Below are 22,340 nucleotides of genomic sequence, written 5' to 3'. Positions count from 1 at the left end.
TATCACTGTGGATCCCACCACTAACCTCCCCCTCCAAACAAAAGAGCTTTATGTTTTATATATTTTACAACAACAAAATAAAATTTAAACAAAGTAGAGCTTTCTCTAGGCTGAGGGCAGAAAAAATTATCCACCATAGAAAAGATTAAGAGCATAATAAAGAGTATATATGGTGTTTGTTGGTTTGAAGATGAAGGCAATTTAATTGCATGACCTCAAGCCATTCAGCCAATCAGCTGATGCATCTGGAAGATGACTTCCCTAGATCATCAGGATAAAATCCTAGGACAGAAGACATTTCTACTTCCAATTGAGGAGATTTTGAGCATGGTTCCTCTGCTCCAAAACTTCTGAACCATAGAATGTTCATGTTCTAACCTCCTTACCATTTATTCTCCAGCAGTACTCTGAACTGGCAGATCAAATATTATGATATTGTGGTATCTATTTTTCTGTCCCTCCATTCACATTTTGACTTCCTGTCTTCTACCTGTGACCCAATCTCCATCCATTCATCTATCCATCCATCCATCTTTATATCTACTCACCCATCTATCTATTCGCACATATAAGGTGTTTTCTAGGCACTACGTTTGACAAAGTTCCTGCAGAGGATTACTCTATTTCAGGTAAATCTACCCACAATAACAATACCCTTAAAACTGAACATTTCTCTCAATATCCAAAAGTCCATGGCTTTCCTATATGCAAGCAGTGAGAGAGAAGAAAGTGACATGAAAAAAAAATCCCATTTACAATTGTACCCCAGAAAATCAAGTACCTAGGAATCAGCTTAACTAAGGAAGTAAAGGACCTGTACAAAGAAAACTATAAAACATTACTTCAGGAAATAAAAGAGGACACGAGGAAATGGAAAGATATCCCCTGATCATGGATCGGGAGAATTAACATTGTCAAAATGGCAATACTTCCCAAAGCATTGTATAAATTCAATGCAATCCCTATTCAGATGCCCATGACATTCTTCAAAGAAATGGAGCAAACATTCCTGAAATTTATATAGAACATTAAGCCCCCATGAATGGCTAAAGCAATTCTTGGGAAAAAGAAAATGGGAGGAATCAACCTCCCTAACTTCAAACTCCACTATAAAGCAGTAATAATTAAAACAGTATGGTACTGGAACAAAGACAGAGCTGCGGACAATGGAACAGGGTTGAATATACTGATATCTACCCCCAAGCATATGATAATTTAATCTTTGATAAAGGAGCAAGAAATGTGAAGTGGAGCAACGAAAGCCTATTTAACAAATTGTGCTGGCAAAACTGAATGGCCACATGCAAAAAAAAAAGGGGGGGCTCAGATCTCTGCCTAACACCATGTACAAAAGTAAGATCAAAATGGATTAAAGACCTCAACGTCAGACCAGAATCCATAAGGTACATTGAGGAAAAAGTTGGCAAAATCCTCCATGACATTGAAGTTAATGATATCTTCAAAGATGTCATGCCACTGGCCGAGCAAGTGAAAACAGAGATAGACAAATGGGACTATTTTAAACTAAGAAGCTTCTGCACTTCAAAAAAAAAAACACTTCAAAACCAAAATACAAAGACAGTCTACAGAGTGAGAAAGGATATTTGCCCAATATACATCCAGCAAGGGGTTAATATCAAGGATATATAAAGTACAGGTTGAACCCCACAAGAAGAAAACATCTAACCCCATCAAAAAATGGGGCGACAAAATGAACAAAAACTTTCTCAAAGAAGAAATACGAATGGCAAAAAGGCACATGAGAAAATGCTCTACATCATTAATCATTAAGGTGATGCAGATCAAAACCACAATGAGATACCATCTCACACCTCAGAGATTGGCCCACATCCAAAAGAACAAAAGCAGCCAGTGCTGGTGCGAATGTGGCAAGAAAGGGACCCTCCTTCACTGCTGGTGGGAATACCGACTGGTTCAGTCCTTTTGGAAAACAGTATGGATGATTCTCAAAAAATTAGAAATTGAGCTTCCATTTGATCCAGCAATACCACTCCTGGGAATGTATCCCAAAGAGGCAAAAAAGTATAGTTGAAGTGACATTTGCACTTGTTTGTTCATTGCAGCACTCTTTATAATAGTCAGAATCTGAAAAAAAACCTGAGTACCTGAGAACAGATGATTGGTTAAAGAAACTTTGGTACATCTACACAATGGAGTACTATGTAGCTGTTAGAAAAGATGAAGTCATGAAATTTGCATACAAGTGGTACTACATGGAAAGTATCATGTTAAGAGAAATGAGTCAGAAAGAGAGGGATAGACATAGAAAGATTGCATTCATCTGGGGAACATAAAGAAACAAAATAGGAGACTAACACCCAAGAATGGCCAAGATTAGTACCAGGTATTTTACTCCATGGCTTGGAGGCCAGCCACACATGCTAGGGGAAAAGGGAGCTCAGATAGAGAAGGGAACACCAAATAAAGGGTGTTGGGAGGATCCTCCCAGGGTGGGAGAAGCATACTGAAAATAGACTATAGACCGAATATGATTGCCACTCAATGCCTCTTTTGCAAACCATAACACCCCAAAGGAGAGAGAGAACAAAAGGGAATGCCCTGCCACAGAGGCAGGTTGGGATGGGGGAATGGGGAGTGGGAGGGATACTGGGATCCATGGTGGTGGAAAATGGGCACTGGTGGAGGGATGGGTACTTAATCTTTGTATAATTGAAACCCAAGCATAAAAATTTGTAAGTCTACAACTGTACCTCATGGTTTGTCACTAATAAAAATTTAAAAAAAGAAAACATTTCTCAAATTATTCTGTTTTCAAATTAAGCATTTTTTGCGGGGGGGGGACACACATGACACTCTTTAGGCATCACACTTGGCTCTGTACTTGGGGGGCCATGTGTAGTACCAGGATTCAAACCATTGTCATGCTCACAACTGCATGTAAGGCAAGTATCTTAACCTCTACACTCATCTCTCTTTCCCAAATTATTCGAAGTTTATAACTCTAAAGACATTTTAATGTAAAATTATAAAGTAGAAGGGATGACAAAAAATGTTAGTTTTTAAGGGAAAAGTATGCAGTTTAAAGATTTAGTAATTTAAATTTGGTAGTTTTCTTTATCTCTTTTGGAGACACAATAAAATCTAAGGACTATTCTCCAAGTCGGGTGAATACAAACATTTCCCTTCCCACTTAAAAAATAAATCTTTTGATCAAAGGCAATAATATGACAGAACAAAAACCATGATGTACTTTTGAATGCAGTCTTCTGTTTTACAACAACTGGTATTGTCAACAACATGCTGTCTGACTTCACTTGGTCACATTCCACAGTTCAAAAGCTGTTTTCCCATATTGCTCTCTGACATCAAGTTTTCTTCGGCTAAAGGATTTATGAAGCTGAGAAAGAAAAAGATTGCTTCATTCAGCTAGCCAAAGCTATTCCATTTATGATAAGCCATTTGGAAAAGCTTACAGTCTAGAAAAGAACATTTTTTTTTCTTTTTGGGTCACACCTGGTGGTGCATAGGGGTCACTCCTGCCTCTGTATTTAGGAATTACTACTGGCAGTGCTCAGGGGATCATATGGAATGCTGGGAATTGAAGTCAGGTTGGCCTTGTGCAAATGAAATGCCCTACCTGCTGTGCTATCACTTCTTCCCCTAGAAAAGAACTTTTGAGAAAAACTTAAGGCAATCCCACCCCCCCCAAAACTATAAACAGGTTTTCCCCTGGGGCCTTCATGAAAGGCTATTGCCTGCGTTCAGCCAGGAAGCAGAATAGATGGGATTGGACTTTGATTTCTAAAATATTCTTGCTTTAAGAGAATGTTGGAGGGCTACAGTGAGGGCTAAGGGTATTTCATAACTCAAATGCAGAAGCATAAGGCATACTCATTCACCCAGTTCAAGTGTTGGGGACTGCAGATATTTAAATCCAAGAATTCACTGACCTCTAAATAAATAAAAATCAATTAGAACAATGCTGTCCAATAGAACTTTCTGTAATGATGGCAATGTTTTATCTGGGTTGTCCAGATGGTAAACACCAGTGACATGTGGCTACTGAGCATTAGAAATGAGGCTATTTTGATGGAGAAAGTGAATTTCTATTTTTACTGAACTTTAATTACTGTAAATTTAATAGTCAGACTTGGCCAGTTGGGTACCATATTGGTGGCACAGAACTAAACTATTTGCTTTAGAGGGACCCCAGGGACTATCTGCCCTCATTTCACCAAACAAGGCAATTTTCTTCATCACTGACCCATTCATCTAGCCTCTCATTATATATTTTTGTTTGCTTGTTTGGAGGCTCACCAAGAGGCCTTCACAAGGTCCAGGGGCCCTACTACAGCAATTCTCAAGCAGACGTGTGGTTTAATGCAAGGGTTTAGGGATGTGTTGTTACTCAGGCCCTGTGGCACCAGGAATTACCTGGGCTTGCTGGAGGTGCTTGGGACCCTCCAGAACCACAGAAAGTGGTTTTCAGGAACTCCAGGGCTGTATTCTGTAATACTTAGGGCACAATGTGATGGTGGGAACTGAACTGGGGGTGGCCACATGCAGGTTTGTGCCTTAGCGCATGTTTTATCTCTTAAAGTCTTGTTAGTGAAAAAAAAAATCTCCCCAATCTAATAGGTATATAATGTTGGATTATTGTTGTTTTAGGGTGTAAAAGTCACCCACTCATCATTCCTTAGTGCTCTCATCTGAGTTGCTCTTCCCCTCCCCCCCATTTTTTTTTCTTTTTGGGTCACACCCAGCGATGCTCAGGGGTTACACCTGGCTCTGCACTTAGGAAATACTCCTACCGGTGCTCGGAGGACTACATAGGATGCTGGGAATTGAAACTGGATTGACCCTGGGCAAAGCAAATGCCCTACCCGCTGTACTATGGCTCCAGCCCCTCTCCACTTTTGTCATACTTTGAATCTGTTGGTCTCCCAGAGTGCTGCAGCATCATCTTAATGCTGTCAGTGCACAGGACTGCCAAGCCAGCCTCAGCATCCCACCAGCCCCGGTCCGCAGGCCTGCTGTGGAGCTAAGCGCACAGCTGCACGGAAACGGAGTCTGCATCCTCTCACGGGTGGTGTTCTGGTGTCTTCTGCTCTTTCCAGGTCTGGGTAACCCCACCGCAGGTCAGGAGACTGATGCGCTGCTTCTCAACCTCACACATTTACTTGTCTTTGGAAATAATGCCGGGGGTGGAGGGGTGGGGGTGGGGATCAGTCACTTGGGCTTTGAAGTTAGACCATATCCTACCCCTCCACGAAACTTGAGAATATTAGAAAAATACGTTCCATACCATCTTGTCGGACACTCAGTCATGTTCTTCATTTACTGATTCTCACCAACACTGAGGGTTAGAAGTGACTCTGTTTCTTTCCCCAAAGTGGTCTTTGCCTTTCCCACATTTTTCTAGCTATGTGTCCTAGAGATCAGCCTGAAACAAAGGGGCGCTAACTAAATCGTGGTTGAATGAAAGACTCGTTGAGAGCGGCAGATCTATTAAATCATATCACAAATTTTCACTGTACACTTGTGGTGAGATAAAGCAAAAGAACTACATATTATGATAATTAGGAAGATTCATCACTGGTTGAAGCTAAGAAATACAGTGCTATATTCATCTATTAGTCTAATTAAATGAGATTAAATTGGCATAGTTTTATTTTAGTGAATGCTTTCATTTCTTAGTTACAGGTCCTGGTTAAGTGAATAATTAACTTTTTTATGCATAAGGAGGGTTTATAAAATATTGAACCAAGAGAAAATGGAGGCTGTAGAACATATTAAGACTGCATCCATTAATTTAAATTAACTTCATCTGGGCTAAAACAAAGAGGAGAGAGCATTAAATAAGAGCTCATTCGAACATGGAATTATCTGTGATAAGATACCTATACTCAGGAAAAATCCAAAATGAACTGAGAAGTAGAATAATTAAAACTATATTGGGGGGCTGGAGCAAGAGCACAGCGGGTAGGGCGTTTGCCTTGCACACAGCCAACCAAGGTTCGGTCTCTGGCATCCCATATGGTCCCCCAAGCACCGCCAGGAGCAATTTCTGAGTGCAAAGCCAGGAGTAACCCCTGAGCATTGCTGGGTGTGACACAAAAATGAAAAAAATAAATAAATAAAATAAATTGGCTTCTTAAAAAAAACTATATTGACTTTTAGACTCATAACCAAGTATGGTAACATTTATGCTTGGATTTCAAAAGTATGATTATTCTATATTGTGATCTGTTGTTTAGAAATTTGATTTCAATTGCACTAAGGTTTCCTGACAGCAATATCCATGCATTGGCAATATGTGAGCATATTTAAACTCACAACATGAATGCTTTGTACTATTATATAATTCACCTAATTTCGTGATAGTTTCATAGGCAATCAGGAAGCATTCTGAAGATAGATCTTAAGGGAAACATATCTTTTCCTTTGAACCTGGAGCAGCAATTTAACAAATAATAAATTGTTGAACATCCCAGTTATTTAGTCAGCATTTTGAGAATTATGAAGTTCATGTACCACACTGAATCCTGGTGCACACAGTGCCCGAGAGAGAGCTAGATGGTCTCCCAAAAGGCAGGAATAGACAAAAACAGAGATCTTTAGTTTACTTCATCATCATTTCAGTAAAATTGTGTCTTGTGGAAGTAAACATCTCAAAACTAAGCAAAGAATATTAAGTAAGCAGACAGAGTATTTATATCCCCCCCCCTTTTTTTTGGTTTTTGGCCATACCTCACAATACTCAGGGATAACTCCTCGCTCTGCACTCAGTAATTGCTTCTGGCAGTGCTCAGGAGACCATATAGGTAGCTCGATATTGAACCAGGGTTGGCCATGTGTTCGGTAAGTACCATACCTGTCTTATTTCTCTGGCTCCTTTGAATATATTTTAATGCTTGTAACTAGAGAGGTAAGACAGCAAATAAGGGGCTTGCCTTGAATGCTGCTGATTTGGATCCCTGGCACAACAAAGAGTTCTCCCAAGCACTGCTAGGAGTAAGCCCAGAGCACTGTCAGTTGCAGCCCCAAAATGAAAAAAAAAATACAATATTGTAGTCAGCTACAAACAGGTTGATGGTCCCAAGGGGCCAAAGTTCTTTTCATAAATACAAATGAATAAGCAAAGGCAGTCTTAAGCAATGGTTCTATTGCAAATTGAATATGATTTTACAATTATACAAAATATTATTGCTCTATGACAATTTGACATTTACATTATTAAAATTAATTCTCATGAAGAAACAAGAGCTCATGAGATGACCAAAGAGAACATTTGCCGAGTAGAAGTTACCGTCCATTTTGTGTAAAACAATGACATGAAACAGTTAACTCAGGATAGGCTGGAGCGATAGCACAGCGGGTAGGGCGTTCGCCTTACAAGCGGCCAACATGGCCGACCCGAGTTCGATTCCTCCGCCCCTCTCGGAGAGCCCGGCAAGCTACCGAGAGTATTCGATATGCCAGACACAGTAACAACAAAGTCTCCAATGGAGACGTTACTGGGCCCGCTCGAGCAAATCGACAATCAACGGGAGGGCCTTTACCTTTACCTTACCTTACCCTGGAATAAGGAATATATATTAGACATAGAGTTCTAAAAGTTTCTAGATCTGCTTATCACTCATTTCTCTCCTTTTTCGCTTCTTTATCTTTCTGTCATCATTCATAATAACCTGGCATCTCTTCAGCATGGTGCTTCAACCTGGTGCTGCAGGAAGGGCAGTAGACTAGGGACAAGGGTCCGGTGTCTCTTTGGGCTATATTAAAGAAAATAGAAAGCTGACAAATGTTTGTCAAGCTAAGAAGCATTCTTAATTTGGTGGTAACCCAAGCAGTGCTTGGGAATAGGGAGGTTGGGGGACTATTCCTGACAACTCTGACCAGTCTAAGAAATTCAAATGCTGGGGCTGGAGCCCTGCCATACTGGGGACTACCCAGCGGTGTTCATGGATTTCCAGGACCACCCCAGTACTGCTTGGGTGAAGCAGTGCCTCCAAGGTCAGGGCAGTGATAGGGATGACCACAATCTCAGGTGCAGGAATTGAACTCAGATCCACTGCTATTGGTCTCCAGTCTCCAAGATATGATTCTCCAGAGTGGGTCAGTTGGAAATCTGTTACCACACCTAATTTGTTTTTTATGAGGTACAGGCACCAAACTTCCATGGGAGAATGGCTAATAAAATTCAACACAACTTGAACAGATAACTAACATTCTTTGAACTTTAAAAGGGTGTTCTGAGACAGAAAGATGGTACAGTGAAGTGGTTAGGACACTTGTTTTGCATGTGGTTGACAAATGTTTGATCCTGGGCACCATATCCCAAGGCACATATACCATTTTCTATGCCCCAAAAGCCACCAGAAGTAACCCATGAGCTCTATTGCATATGGCTCCCCAAAACAAACCAGCCTTCCAGAAAACAAAACAAAATAGGTTTTCTGAGATATCAAGAGTAGATACGGTCCTTTCCTTGCTGCAACGAAACTCTGATACAGGGCAGTGTGCGGGGGAGTAGGACAGAATTTGGACTTGAATACTCCTATTCTTGCTTAAGTGAGCATGAATCTGCTTTCAGTTTTTTATATATATTTTGATTTATATGAATGAGGAATTCCATAATTAGAAAACATAAAAGGCACTGAACTGACTTTTCAAGTCTTTCCCAAACCTGCTTATATTGACTACATGCTTATAAAGAGTTCATAAAGAATAAAAGCATATTGAGATGCACTTTCTAGAAATACTTCCATTGTTCCTGCTTTTGTACACTCCATATTTTAGAAGCCCAGGAGTATCAGTTAACATTACCAGGGTCCTTAGCTTTAATGATTTGGAAATAGCTTCCCATTCCAAATTCTATAAAAAGACATCTACTTAAAAAGTAAAGGTTCAGGTTGGAGCTATAGTACAGCAGTAGGTGCTTGCCATCCATGTGGCTGACCCATGTTTAATCCCCAGCTCCACAATGGTTCCCTGAGCCCCACCTAAAATTATTCCTGAGTGCAGAGTCGGGAGTAAGTCCTGAATACAGCTGGGTATCCTCCCAAAATAAAGAGAAATAAAAATAAAGGGAATAAGAAAGAAGAAGAAAGAGAAAAGTGGAAAAAACGGCTACACCCAGTTCTCTTTTGTTAAATAAGGTGCAGAGGATGGGGAGATGTAGTAGGAGTATAATTAATCTCATATATCTGATTTCTAAGGTGGATCTTAGTTACATGAAGTTACATGAAAAATCTTATCATACCTGTCTCGGAGCCTTGGTATGATATGCGATAGACAGAGCACAGAACACAGAGAAGGGTAGCATACCAATAAAAGCTCTCTGCAAGCAAGTACAACTTGGAGGAGAACTGGTTAGCTATTTGAGAAATAGAAACTAATAAGAATTGGTCTTGAGATATTTTTTTAAGCTGTGTGAATGTCAAAATATGTATTTTTTAAAGCATGAAAGCTCATAGGAGACATTTCTGATTGATTGTTCAGTTCATGAGATCATCCAGCATGAAATAAATATTTCTTTGTCCGTGTAGTGATTGCATAAGTCAAACACAGCAAAGAGTCCTACACATCAGATTTTGGCCTATGCATCTGATTTTTCATAAACCTCATCACACACCACTCAAAAGGTTCTTGTTTCTGGTAGATTTGTTTCAACTCCTTTGTGGAAGTCTTAGAGAGAAGGCAGCAAGCAGGAAAACCAGCTATTTATAGGCATTTTGACTAAAAGTGTCTGCTCAGCGTGCCATGGAATACTTCCAAGAGGTGGGAGAACAGGAAATGATCTAAAATCAACGAGAAGGTTGGAGGAGTGTTAAGGGGGAAAGATTTCATATGGGAGTCATTTTCAGAAAGCTCAGGTTTCATTTGCAAATAAGTGACAGTTACTTTTTCTGACACCCCCTGAATTACCAAAAAACTCAGCTAAACTTTTCTACGAAGTTAATGAAAGGGGCAGATTGGGAGGGAAGAGGGAGAGAAATAGAGATAGAGATAGAGATAGATAGGTAGATAGATAGATAGATAGATAGGGAGAGAGTAAGAGAGAGGGAAAGAGAGAGAGGGGGAGAGAGAGGAGAGGGCACATAAGTTCTTTGAGGATTATAATAGTTTGGACCCTTATTCAACTCCTGGGCTGCAGGTGTAGAAAGGTTAGAAATTATTGGTCTACCAACAAACACTGTGGGTCTAAATGATGGTGCATGGACCAGTATGCAGGGCAGGTGCAGGTGCTCAGAACTAAAAAAGATTGAAGAAGACTTTAAAGGGAAAAGTTTTATAAGAGCACGTCTCTGCAAACCTGTTTACCAGTCAGATTGATACCCATAGCACAATGTGCACTAGGACATGTTCTTTTATGTCTTCTGAGCTTTGGGATTTAATGAAAATTCATAGTGCTCATCTTTTGCCATCTCTCCTTCAATTTGCTTGTTTTAAAAACTAATATCATAATTGTATTGAATATAGTCTGTTATCCCTATGAATCCAGATGGACTTTGTATTCATAGCTTTGGTAGTAATAGCTAAAAGCATGTGAGGACTGGCGTGATAACATAACGGGTAGGGCATTTACCTTGCACATGGCCGACCCAGGTTCGATTCCTCCATCCCTCTCGGAGAGCCTGGAAAACTACTGAGAGTATCCCACCCACATGGCAGAGCCTGGCAAGCTCCCTGTGGCATATCTGATAGGCCAAAAACAGTAACAAGTCTCACAATGGAGACATTACTGGTGCCCGCTGGAGCAAATTGATGAACAACAGGACAACAGTGCTACAGTGCTATCCCTATGAATTCAGATGGCCTTTGTTTTCATAGCTTTGGTAGTAAAGGCTAAAAGCATGTGAGGTAGAGAGTCTTTAGAATAACTAAAAGAAAAATGACTGACTTAGAAAATGTGAGTATCTAGAAGTTCTTTGGAGAAAAGAGATGGAGAACTAGCTTCATTGTTCATTTGCTTTGTCCAAATTTTGACATCATTTTTAAAGTGATGTCTTCAGAGAATGGAGAGAACTAATTAGGGACTCGAGTATGGATATATATATATATATGTATAAATATACATATATATAGTGAGAGAGAATAACCAATTGTCTTTTATTGGCTGTGGCGGAAGAACTCCCATCTATCAAAGCTGCTGCTGTGGTGGAAACACAGAACCTGGATAAGACAGACAACAAGGAGCACTATTCACAATAGCCAGAATCTGGAAACAACCTAAGTGCTCAAGAACAGATGACTGGATAAAGAAACTATGCTAACTCTACACAATAGAATACTATGCAGCCACCAGAAAAAAATGAAGTCATGAAATTTGCTTATAAATGGATGGCCATGGAGAGTATTGTGCTGACTGAAATGTATCAGAAGGAGAAGGGCATAGAATTATTGCATTCATTTGTGGAATATAAAAAGCATAGGATGAGACTATTATCCGAGGACAGTAGAAACAAGAGCCAGGAGGAGGACTGGCCCATGATTGGAAGCTTACCACAGCCATAAGTGTGAGTAAAAGGGAGTTAGGATAGAGAAGTTACCACTATGACAATGATAGTTGAAAGTAATCACACTGCACAAGCACCAAATGCTGAAAGTAGGTAAAAGGACATACAAGATAGTCCTTCCGTATCTGTATTGCAAACCGTAATCCCTAAAAGGAATGAGACAGAGAGAGCAAGCAAAAGAGAGAGGGAGAGAAGAGAGAGGAGGGAAACTGGGGACAGTGGTGGTGGGAAATAATGTACACTGGTGAAGGGTTGGGTATTGGAACATTGTGTGACTGAAATCCAACCTGAGCAACATTGTAACTGTGTATCTTGCTTTCAGGCTTCCTGCCTTCAGACTTCTAGATTACCAACCCCCACCTCCCCTCAAATGCCTCTGCTCTGGCCAGACCCCAGAATCTCACGACCAAATTTCCCGAGAAATTAAACTACTAAAAGTTAGGTAAGTCTCATAATGGAGCTGTTACTGGTGCCTGCTCGAGCAAATTGATGAACAATGGGAGGACAGTGCTCCAGTGCTCCAGTGAGAGCCACACCCACAAACCACCTCTGGCTCAGCTATAGAAGCTCATTTATCAGCCCTGCTTCAGATACCTATAAGTAAATCTCAAAAGAGATTAAAAGCCACAATTAATCTCAGACCTGTGCAAGGCTAAACAGACCAGGGTAAATCAGAGGGAGGCAGGTCAGCCTGATGCCCACCCAAGAAGAGTCCCTGGCAGCCACTTGTTCCCATAATCCTAAATTGCTGCCATGTCCCAGTCTGGACTCCACCATATCAGGATGAACCTCACCAAGATATTAATCTGTTGAAAATTTGGATATTCAGGTTTTGTGACTGAAATCTCCAGGCTTTCTTGGGGTCAGGATGGGTTACCTCTTTCCACTTTCCTATACTCCTGGAAGCATGGACAATCACCCCACAAACCAACTCCAGTGTCACCATATAAACTCTTCTACTAGCCTTGCTTCAGAATTTTAAATAAAATTTAAAAATAAATCTCTAAAGAGATCAAAAGCCATGGAGATATATATATATATATATATATATATATAAATAAATAAATATATATATATATATCTTTTCAGGTCACATCCGGCGATGCATAGGGGTTACTCCTGGCTCATGCTCTCATGCTCTCAGAAGTTACTCCTGGCAGTGCTTGGGAGACCCTATGCGATACTGGGAATCGAACCCAGTATGCTGCATGCAAGGCAAATGCCCTACCCGCTGTATTATCACGACAGTCCCCACCACAGTTATCTTGAACACATGCAAAGCTGAACAGATTGGGGTAGATAGAAGTGGGGCAGGCCAGCTTGGTTCTCTACCCCCCAAGCAGAGCCCCCAAGAAGCTGTTTGCTTTCAGCATCCAAAATTACCTCACTGCCCCCAGCCAAACCTCACTAAGATATAATCTGCTGAAAATGTGGGTTTTGTGACTGAAATCTTCAAGCTTTATTGAGGCTGGGATGGGCTATCTTTCCCCACCTTCCTGTGCTTCTGGAAGGCTCAGCAGTTATATCCACAACTCAAAGCTGCCACACAGTTAAAAGAGGTACTACAGTCTTACCTTCTCAATAAAAATACTGAATGCCCTGAACAAACATGGTGACATCTTAGTACCTGCACTGCAAACCATAATGCACAAAAGGAGACAGATAAAGACAAAAAGTGTCTGCCATAAAGGCAGGCTAGATGTTTAGGGTGTTTGGGGATGGTAGGAAGGAAACAGGGGACATTTGTGGTGGGAAATGTACACTGGTGGAGGGATGGGTGTTGGATCATTGTATGACTGAAACCCAATCATGAGCAGCTTTGTAATGATCTATCACATAGATATTCAATACAAAAATTTTAAAAATGATTATTCTTTTTTATCACAAATTTTAATCACAAAATTAACTGTTATGAATCTGTATACTGAAAAAAGAAAAAAGGAAAGGTAGCAAGAAAGAGTGTATGTATCTCCCTTGTAGAGAAGTCCTGTTGACTTAACAACATTGCCTGTAACAAGGTGGGGTGCTTTTGCGATTATGATTTAAAAACAGAAGCAAATTTTATCTGAACAAATAAAAGCTCACGGAGGCCAGAAGAAATGTATTTTATGTGTAAATACTGAGCCACAGGATAACCTGATCTACTGAAATCGAGTTATCAAAAATTCACTTTTTGTGATCTTCTCACATGCCTTATTTGCTTAGGTGATATATGGAAAGACGTTTAAAATCTACACTGTGATGGCAAAATGGCATCATCTGATACTGGGAAAGCATCTTCCTTTATCACTGAATCAGATATGTTTATCCTTATCCCAGTAAAATGAAATATAAAAGAAAATATAGAAGAATATGAAACTCATCACAAGGTGAAACATACCAGTACTAAGGATATAAAACTCAAATCCTTTCAGACTATTTTTTCATTTGCTTCCCAAATTTGAAAAGAAGCTTCCCCCCATCAATATCTGAACAAGCAGAAGAGTCATAAGATATTGTGTCCATTTCACAGACACGGAAGTTGAGGTACTAGAGGCAGCCCAAGCCATGCCTGTTGTCAGTGGCAACGTTAAAGTTAATGGATTGCGGGAAGCCCATATTTTCATCTGTTAGGTTCTACTGCCACCTTCAGCAATAAAGTGAGATATTTAGTCTGACAGTCCTCTGGAATTGGGCTAATGGATAATTCTCAAATTGATCTCTATATCTGAATCAAATATACACAATCAGAATTTCTTGGGTTGATGTCAGAAATCTTCATTTTATAGACACTCTCAAGGCGACTCTCAAAAACTTGTCTTAAGCATTTTATTACATGACAGGACAAGTGGCCACACATATAGCTGATTCTATATATGCAGAAGAATGAGGTATAGTATAATAGTTTTTATCCGATGCATACCACTATCTAATATTTTATAAGGTATATTGAAGTTTAGATCTACACGTTTTTTCCATTTACTCACATTTTTAAATTCAAAAGCAGTGACCAAGAGATTAGCCTGTAGCATTAACATCTCCTATGCATAACCCTTTTAAAAAATATCTAGAGTTCATCTGATTTAATGTATTTGGTCCCTTTGTCCGAATATATTTTCTCCTTTGTTACAATACCTCCTTACTTCCACCATATCACTTCTTCCACCATACACTCATTTGTAAATTTATTTTTGACTTTGGAAATCTTATAAAGAGATGCATCATATTCAAAACCCAGTCTCAGAATAGTAGCCCAGTTAAACATGGAGCACTTCTAACCATTTGTAATCTTTTGGAGGGATTTACTCATAAGGAAACCATTTAGTTACAGGAGAGACGTCAGAGGAAACAGGAGAAGCATGCCCATTTCTTCTTCTTTTTTTTTAGAAGCTAAAAACACCACCCTTCCCTTTCTAAACACAGAATTACAAACTGCAGATCATTATTTAGTTAACAACTGTCTTCATCTCTCACAAACCTTTTAGGACACACACAGGTTCAAATCTCACTTTCAGATCAGTTATTTTCTCCCTTCGCCTCCTTGTACTTTGACCATAGAAGACTCTCCAAGGACTGTTCTATCAGTACACAGTAAGAATACTGAGTCTGAACAAGGAGCTTAAAAGGTCTTTATAGATATGTGGGATGTAATGGAAACGAGTTCACATGTACCTGTGTAGCAAGCATGTAAGCTTGTCTGCTACCAACGAAATGACTAATCTTGTTTCAGTCAAGATATTTACTTCAGTTTATTTTTTTCATTTTTGTTTATTTTGGGGGCCATATCTTGAAGTGCTCAGGGGTAACTCCTGGCTCTGTACTCAGGAATTGTTCCTACTTCTGGTGGGACTTGGGGGACCTTATGGGATGCTGGGGATGGAAACTGGGTAGGTCGAGTGCAAGGCAAGGACCCAACCTGCTGTACTATCTCTCTGTCCCCCATATTTTTCTTATTATTCAGATGGAGTGTTCAGCATAAATAATCTTCAATAAATTTTCTATAAAGTAATTATGAAATCACTAGAGAAATATCTAAAAAGAAAGAAGCCATGACCACGTGACAGGGAACAGTTGAGAATGAGAAGAGACACAGGTTGACCTTCCAATGAGGACTTTCTAGAAAGTTAACACTATCCAGTTAAATAAAAAGGTGACAACAAAAATGAGTAAAAAAAGCCTGATTCTTTAATCACATGCCTAGAGGTATTAGAGATCTGGTAAACAAAATCAGAGAGGAGTGAAAAAATGCACAGATTTATATTAAACAAAAATCACTTTTGAAAAAAGGGAGCAGAAGTCATTTCCTTCCATTGTTGTTGGGTGTGACTTTGGACATGAGAGATGCAGTCTCACAGTCTTACACCAGGGACACAGGTGTTCTCTATCTGGTTCACATTAATGGCCTGTAGTTAAGTTCAGGATAATAACTATAAAAATAAGGTAAAGAATTTTCTATTGAGTCTTTGAAAAATATTTTTCTTCCCATAGTAATTTTTCTTAGATGAACTTCATGAAATGGCACATTTAAAATGAACCATATGGGGGCCAGAGTGATAGTACAGTGGACAGAGCACTTGCCTTGAGTACAGGCATCCAAGGTTCAATGCCCAGCACTACATGTGGTATCCCAAGCCTGCTAGGAGTCAGGAGTGATCAATGAGCACAGAACAATGAATAAGTCCTGAGCACAGAACAATGAGTAAGCCCTGAGCACAGCTGGAAGTGGCCCATCAAATAGGATAATAATAATAAATTAAATCATATAAGTCAGAAATTAGAGGAAGCATTAATAAATGTATATTTGACAGGTACAAGAGTACTTTTGCAGACGTAACCTGTATTTGTACACATGCATGCAGGCTGTAGTAACATCAGCATCACAGACAATTCTAATATCATCAATCTATGTTTTATAGGAATTTTGCTAATTCTGTGGGAACAATGATTAAAACAACAATTGATGGAGAAGACAGTATCAAATACATACAAAAACTGCTCTGTCCAGAAAACTTTCACAAATATAAGTAGAAGTCTCTTTATCTTAGAAATGGGAAATAGGCAGGATGCATTGCTAAACTTCAGCAAACAAACAAACACAAATCTAATTTTTAAAGACAGTTTTACACTTGAAAGGTCAGAGACTCAGAAGAGGAATTTCCTTGGTCATTTGAGTTTTCATCAAGAAATAAAAAGAAGTGAGAAACAGTAAAAATAAGAAAATGGCCAAATGTCACAGACCGTAATATGTTCCTTTTACACTTGATTACCTCACAGTAATAATTGATTATTTATAATTTTACCTTTTCATTATAAAGAGGACTGGGTTGAAAAGAATAAATTATCTATTGAAAAAAACTCAAACCATCCTCCTGCTGTGCTTTTAGTCTATAAATTTATTTTAAAAACTACTTAACTAAATATTTACAAAAATAAGGTAAAAGAAATTTCCTTGCTCCATAGTATATTTTAAATGTCAGTTACTGTTGTTTGTGGATGAAGCTAAATGGTTGTAAGAAGCAAATAAGTAAGTAGTAGAGGGGGGGTACATGCTATTTTTATCCAAGGTTAAAGTTATGTTTTCAAAATCCCACATGAGTAATACAAATCATAGTGAAGTCATATATCTTCATAGATCTTATTAATAAAGAACTGATTTTTAGCTAGCTAATAAAACAACTCAACCAAGTTTCTTAGGAAGTGACAAAACAAAAATCTGAGAGGTACTGTAGTTTGAACTATATAAAGTTTCTGATAATAAATGTTTAGATTTGCAAAGACGGGCTTCTCTATGGTTAAATTCTAATTCTTTGCACTCTATGATCAGAAACTCTAGCAACACATACTCTTCTGAAATGATAAAACAATACCAAGCTTAATTAGGTGATAAATTGTTTTCACTGAACTTTAAACTCACAATACTTTATTAAGGCAGTTGCCTTTGAACTCCAAATCTATTTGATCACTAAATTGAAGTTATATTAATAAGATTCGCACATATTTGAATGACTGACATAACCTCAAAACAAAAAGACCACTTAAAACTCACTGTGCAGGGTTCTGTAAAGGTATGATCTCATATGGACCAGAGATTATGTCTAAATTGTTCTCTGAAAAATACCAGCACCTCAGTAAATTCTCACCTTGAGATACTGTCTTTAATGTAAAACCAAGCAAATCATTCTCTATTGAGACTGCAGAAAGAGGAAAGAAATAACATCTACAGAACACTGCAAGATCCAGGCAAGTTTGTTTTTTTTTTTTCCTCTTTACTCTTGCTATACAATGAGATACTACCTATTAGTAGAGTAGAGCATAGACTTGATGGGATCAGAAAATATATGCTACAAAACCTTCAGCAGTGGCTAACAAGCAATATTGGTGTTACTAGGATGCTTCTAAAATAATGAAATTGAAAGCCAAGAATGATAAAGTCTCTTTAAGAACTTCCAGGAAGTATTTTTCTTTTTTTTTTTCTTTCAAATTTCCCTAAAACTGTCACAACTCTTTCTGAACCTCTGCTCTCTCATATGCTCTATCAGTTACTAGCATTTTGCTGAGGACCAATTCTACATTCAAATTTAACAGCAGGCAGGAATAAGTAACCTCATTTTTCTATCAACGGAAAGGAACATCTCTACTTATATCAGTCCAAAACAGAAAGACAATTGCTCAGGTCAAACAGGAAAGGCATTCAAGAATCTTAACGTTCCTTGCTGATGAGTTAAGGCAATTTAATTTAATATAATAAAGAAAATGATCAGTTAATGTAGTTTTTTTAAAGGCAGCAAGGAAACATCACAACAACCAAAATCACTAGCAGAACTGTTCAGTACTACATACATTTCACATTGAATAGTTTGAACTGATTTCACTATCATTTAAATTGTTCTAAAACAACAGGAAGGAAAACTCAGCAAGGGAAAGAAAATCCCCACAGGGCAAAATCCAAAATAATCTTACAAAATTAAAAAAAAAGTTGTACCTGTCTTAAAAAAAAATTCTGTGTTCATGCTTATCTTGGATGATGCTTTGGTAATCTTTGTGGAGTCTTATTTACCAGCAGGATCACCCTCGCCAACAAAACAATATCCCCAGTCATCAAGATACTTTAATTTTGCAAAGGAACAGTAAGCATTCAGAATTCTTGTCATGCAAAATGACTGGTCACATTTCAATCATCAGCCACATTATGTCCTTAATAGCTCCTAGTACCTTAGATAATCTGTGTCAATTTAAGATTTTTATGAAGCCTATTTGGAGATACAGATTTATAGGTAACTTGTGTCTGAACCTGTTTTCTTACCATCTGCATACTCATCACTTTGTCAGCTTTCAATCTTACCAGCCATTATTTAAGCAGTAATAAAATAAGAGAAGTACCCCCACCCCCATCAAAGCCACCCAAATCAACAACACACTATCACCAAATACAAAGTAATAAGAGTTCTCCCCAAACCTGGTCAGTCCTTCCATTTCTTGAAACTTGCACACAAACCGAAGAAACCCATTCAGCTTTAAAAAGGTCGATCATTTTTCTCTCTTAAAATTTCATTTCTGATAGTGCTTTCTTTCTCGGCTTCTGTCTTGCTCTCTTTTACTCTCTCTCACTCTGTGTGAGTCTCTCTCTCTCTCTCTCTCTCTCTCTCTCTCTCTCTCTCTCTCTCTCTCTCCTCTTTCCTCTCTCTCTCTCTACTACCGGAGAACGTTTTGTTTCCCTTTTCCTGTTTCTGCTGCTGGATGAATGCAAAATACATGATTTGGAAGTTCTGTTATTTTTTACATTAACAGTTGGAAATCTAAAAGCTTGCTCTTTTAAATGGCTTTATATGCCAGTCATTCAACACAAAACATTTACATAAAGAATAATATACAGAACCAAGAATTTTGCTTTATTGTGTTGAAAGAAAAGCAACCACAAAAATTCCTTTTACTCCTGTGAACTCTTTCCTATCATATTTACTTAACTATTAGCACTTACCCTGAGATGTGCCATAAGTGCTCTATTCCAAGTGTGTAAAAGCCAACCACATCTCAACTGAGAATTAAACAGTTTTAATGTCTTCAAATCCATGTCTGCTCCAAACCCTGATACAGACAGTCATTGGCAGCGGTACAGTAGTTCTAAACAGCAGACATCTGATTCTTGACATTTAAAAATAACAATAATGGGGAAAAGGAGAGTCTTTTTAAAATTAACTACAAACAGCCTGGGAGTGAGTACATAGCACCAATTGACTGTATTAACTCGAATGTGCAATGACCTCAAACTATAATATTTTATTTCTAAATCACTGTCAGAGAGATGTTAAACACTCCTGGACTTCTCTCACTTTCTCTATCATTATATCACTGTACTAAATTAAATAAATTCTAAGTGACAGTTCTACAAAGGGAATCAGAACCTTGCAAGTATTTAGATTCTATTATTGGTGAATATTAATTTAACCTTCATTCAGTCTAGAATCAAATTAGGAACTTATCTGTCATCCCCTTGTTTGTCAAAGGTGAGTTACAGCTCATATCATGTCTTCTTCAGTGCACATAATACATATGAAATAAAAATGAATGCATGTGTTAGAAAATAGGGCAATTAATGAAGCATTTTAAAAAATGCATTTGCTTCTATTTCTGAAACTTAATGCAGACTCAGACAGCTGGGGCAGTCTTCAACTTACTATCTCAATGCAATCCTGGAGAAATGATTTAATCTTTTGTGCCTTCAGTTTTGTTTTTTATCTATAAAGCTTACATCTAGTCTGAAAAACAAGACTAAAGAGTAACATTTACAAAGTTGTTTTGCTTACTAAAGGAAATACTCTATAGTTGCTGGCATATAATAGGTATTTAATAGAAGCTTCTTTTTTCCTTTGTTTTGTATTTGTGAAGAATAGGCATTAGGCAGAGAAAATGGAAAAAACCCAGACTTTGAAGGCAGATGCATCAGTTTTGATCCACCATATTGCTACCTTCTAGCCTGGTATCCTAGGGCAAGTTACTTAACCTAATTTGCTAAATCTCAGTTTCTTCAACAGTAAAACACCTTAAAGAGTTTTAAAGAGCAAATTAGAGAACATTGGAAAAACATCTACTTTTAGTAGTCATTTATTAAATGAGAGCTCCAGGCCTTACAACTCTTGAAAATTGCTTTAATTAGTACTCTGCACATGCAACTTAGGATTTTAAATATGTGGACTGTGATCACAGGCCTTTTAGACTCACTGAAACATTGTATAGCAAAGAAATGAGACGCATTCAGCTGATATGATGGTTCCATGCTAGTATACATTAGCTAGCTAGTGACTCACTAGTTAGTGGCAAATATGGACTAAAACAGTGATACTTTTAAGGTTCAACTTGGCTACTGAAACTTGTGATGGTAAATCAAATGCATTTATAAATGCAGCTTCAATATTAGTTTATACTTATAATTACCCTCCCACTATTTCCCTGATTACCTCCGAAGAATGAGTTTATAAGTGACACTATTTAATGGGCGTACCAAGGGTTGGTTAAATCTATCTCCCCCAAAGGAGATTCTGTAGGACTGCAGATTTTCCCTTTTCTTTAAAGAAACGTGAGAGCTGAAAGTCTGGATTGGAAGTGTTTCCCATTCTTCCCATTCCTGTGGGCATCCAGTTCCTCCTGCCCTTTATTTAGAGCAATTTTCAGTCTCACATTCTGGTCTGGAAGAACATACTGTTTTATATTCAACTTATTTACTATATTTTTTCAGTTTGAATGACTTGCACAGAATAGGAACAAAATGCACAAAATAAATGTCAATATTTGATCAAGAAATTGTAATTTGGAGCACAGTTTATGAAGGCATAGAACTACATTGGTTAGGGTAAATGATTGTTCAATGTTGGCAGGAAATCTACATGTCTTTCCATCCTTAAGAAATTTTAGAACTGAAAAAAAAGGATCTTCATGTATCAAAGTCAGATTAACTTTATGTACCATGATACTCTCTAGTTCTATCCAGTAGTGGTGAACTACATGATTTTTATCTTTTCTTATAACAGAGCAGTTTCCACTGTGTATATATACAACAGTTTCTTTAGAGTATTATGCTAAGTAAAATTAGAGGAACAAATATGATCTCTTTTTTTATGTGGAATTCAAAGAAACATAGTAAGGGAATTACATTTGGGCACTGGCAACAGATCCTGAGAATCAGTCTGCAGAATTGAGTTTACCAGAAGGGGGTGGGGGTGGGCGATGAGGCAGGAGGGATCTTGAGACACTGTTGGAAGGATGCTGACACTCTTGTTGGAAGGATGCTGACACTCTTGTAGTGAGTGTGGTGTTGGGACACTGTATTCCTGAAACTTTTAATACTGTAAATCACAGTGCGTAGGTGGAGGGATGGGTACTTCATTTTATAATTGAAACCCAAGCACAAAAATTTGTAAGTCTACAACTGTACCTCATGGTGTTTCACTAATAAAAATTTAAAAAAATCACAGTGCCTAAGTAGAAATGGAAAAAGTCAAACAATCAAATAAAAACCTGCAGAGTTAGATTAACTGTTACTTGGGGGGAAAGGGAAGGAAATAAGATTGAGAAAGGTATGTGTGCAATCTATTGTATTTAATGTTGTGTTTCTTTACTTCTTTTGTTTGTTTCTTTTCTTTGCTTTGAAGTCACAATCAGCAGTGTTCAGGGTTTACCCTGGCTAAGCTCTCAAGGATGCACTCCCTCTGATGGGCTCAGAGGACTATACAGGGAGACAGTGATTGAACCTGGGACAGCAAGTGCAAGGCAAGCCCTAACTGTACTACTGCTTCAGTCCCCTCTTTTTTTTAAAAAAGTTATTTATAGAACTCTTAAGCATTTTATTTAAAAAATATGAAA

General features: G+C 38.3%; 1 protein-coding gene across 10 annotated transcripts in view; it reads right to left on the bottom strand.

The window, feature by feature from the left end:
* The window catches only part of DLGAP1 (DLG associated protein 1), a 511,134-nt gene that overhangs the window by 375,527 nt on the left and 113,267 nt on the right, over positions 1 to 22,340 (bottom strand). For 3 of the 10 annotated variants that reach the window (XM_056138351.1, XM_056138353.1, XM_056138357.1), the window contains exon 1: positions 19,462 to 19,569. The exons of 4 other annotated variants lie outside the window; for them this stretch is intronic. In XM_056138351.1, coding sequence (XP_055994326.1) covers positions 19,462 to 19,554 — 93 coding nt within the window. In that variant the 5' untranslated portion in view covers positions 19,555 to 19,569. Of the gene's footprint in view, positions 1 to 18,939; positions 19,113 to 19,461; positions 19,570 to 22,340 lie in introns of those variants that run through there. 3 more of the 10 variants (XM_056138358.1, XM_056138352.1, XM_056138355.1) reach the window with 3 other exon arrangements.

The sequence above is a fragment of the Sorex fumeus genome, unplaced genomic scaffold, assembly GCF_029834395.1.
Source record: "Sorex fumeus unplaced genomic scaffold, SorFum_2.1 ptg000128l, whole genome shotgun sequence".
NCBI lineage: Eukaryota > Metazoa > Chordata > Mammalia > Eulipotyphla > Soricidae > Sorex > Sorex fumeus.
This window is presented reverse-complemented; position numbering and strand designations above follow the sequence as displayed.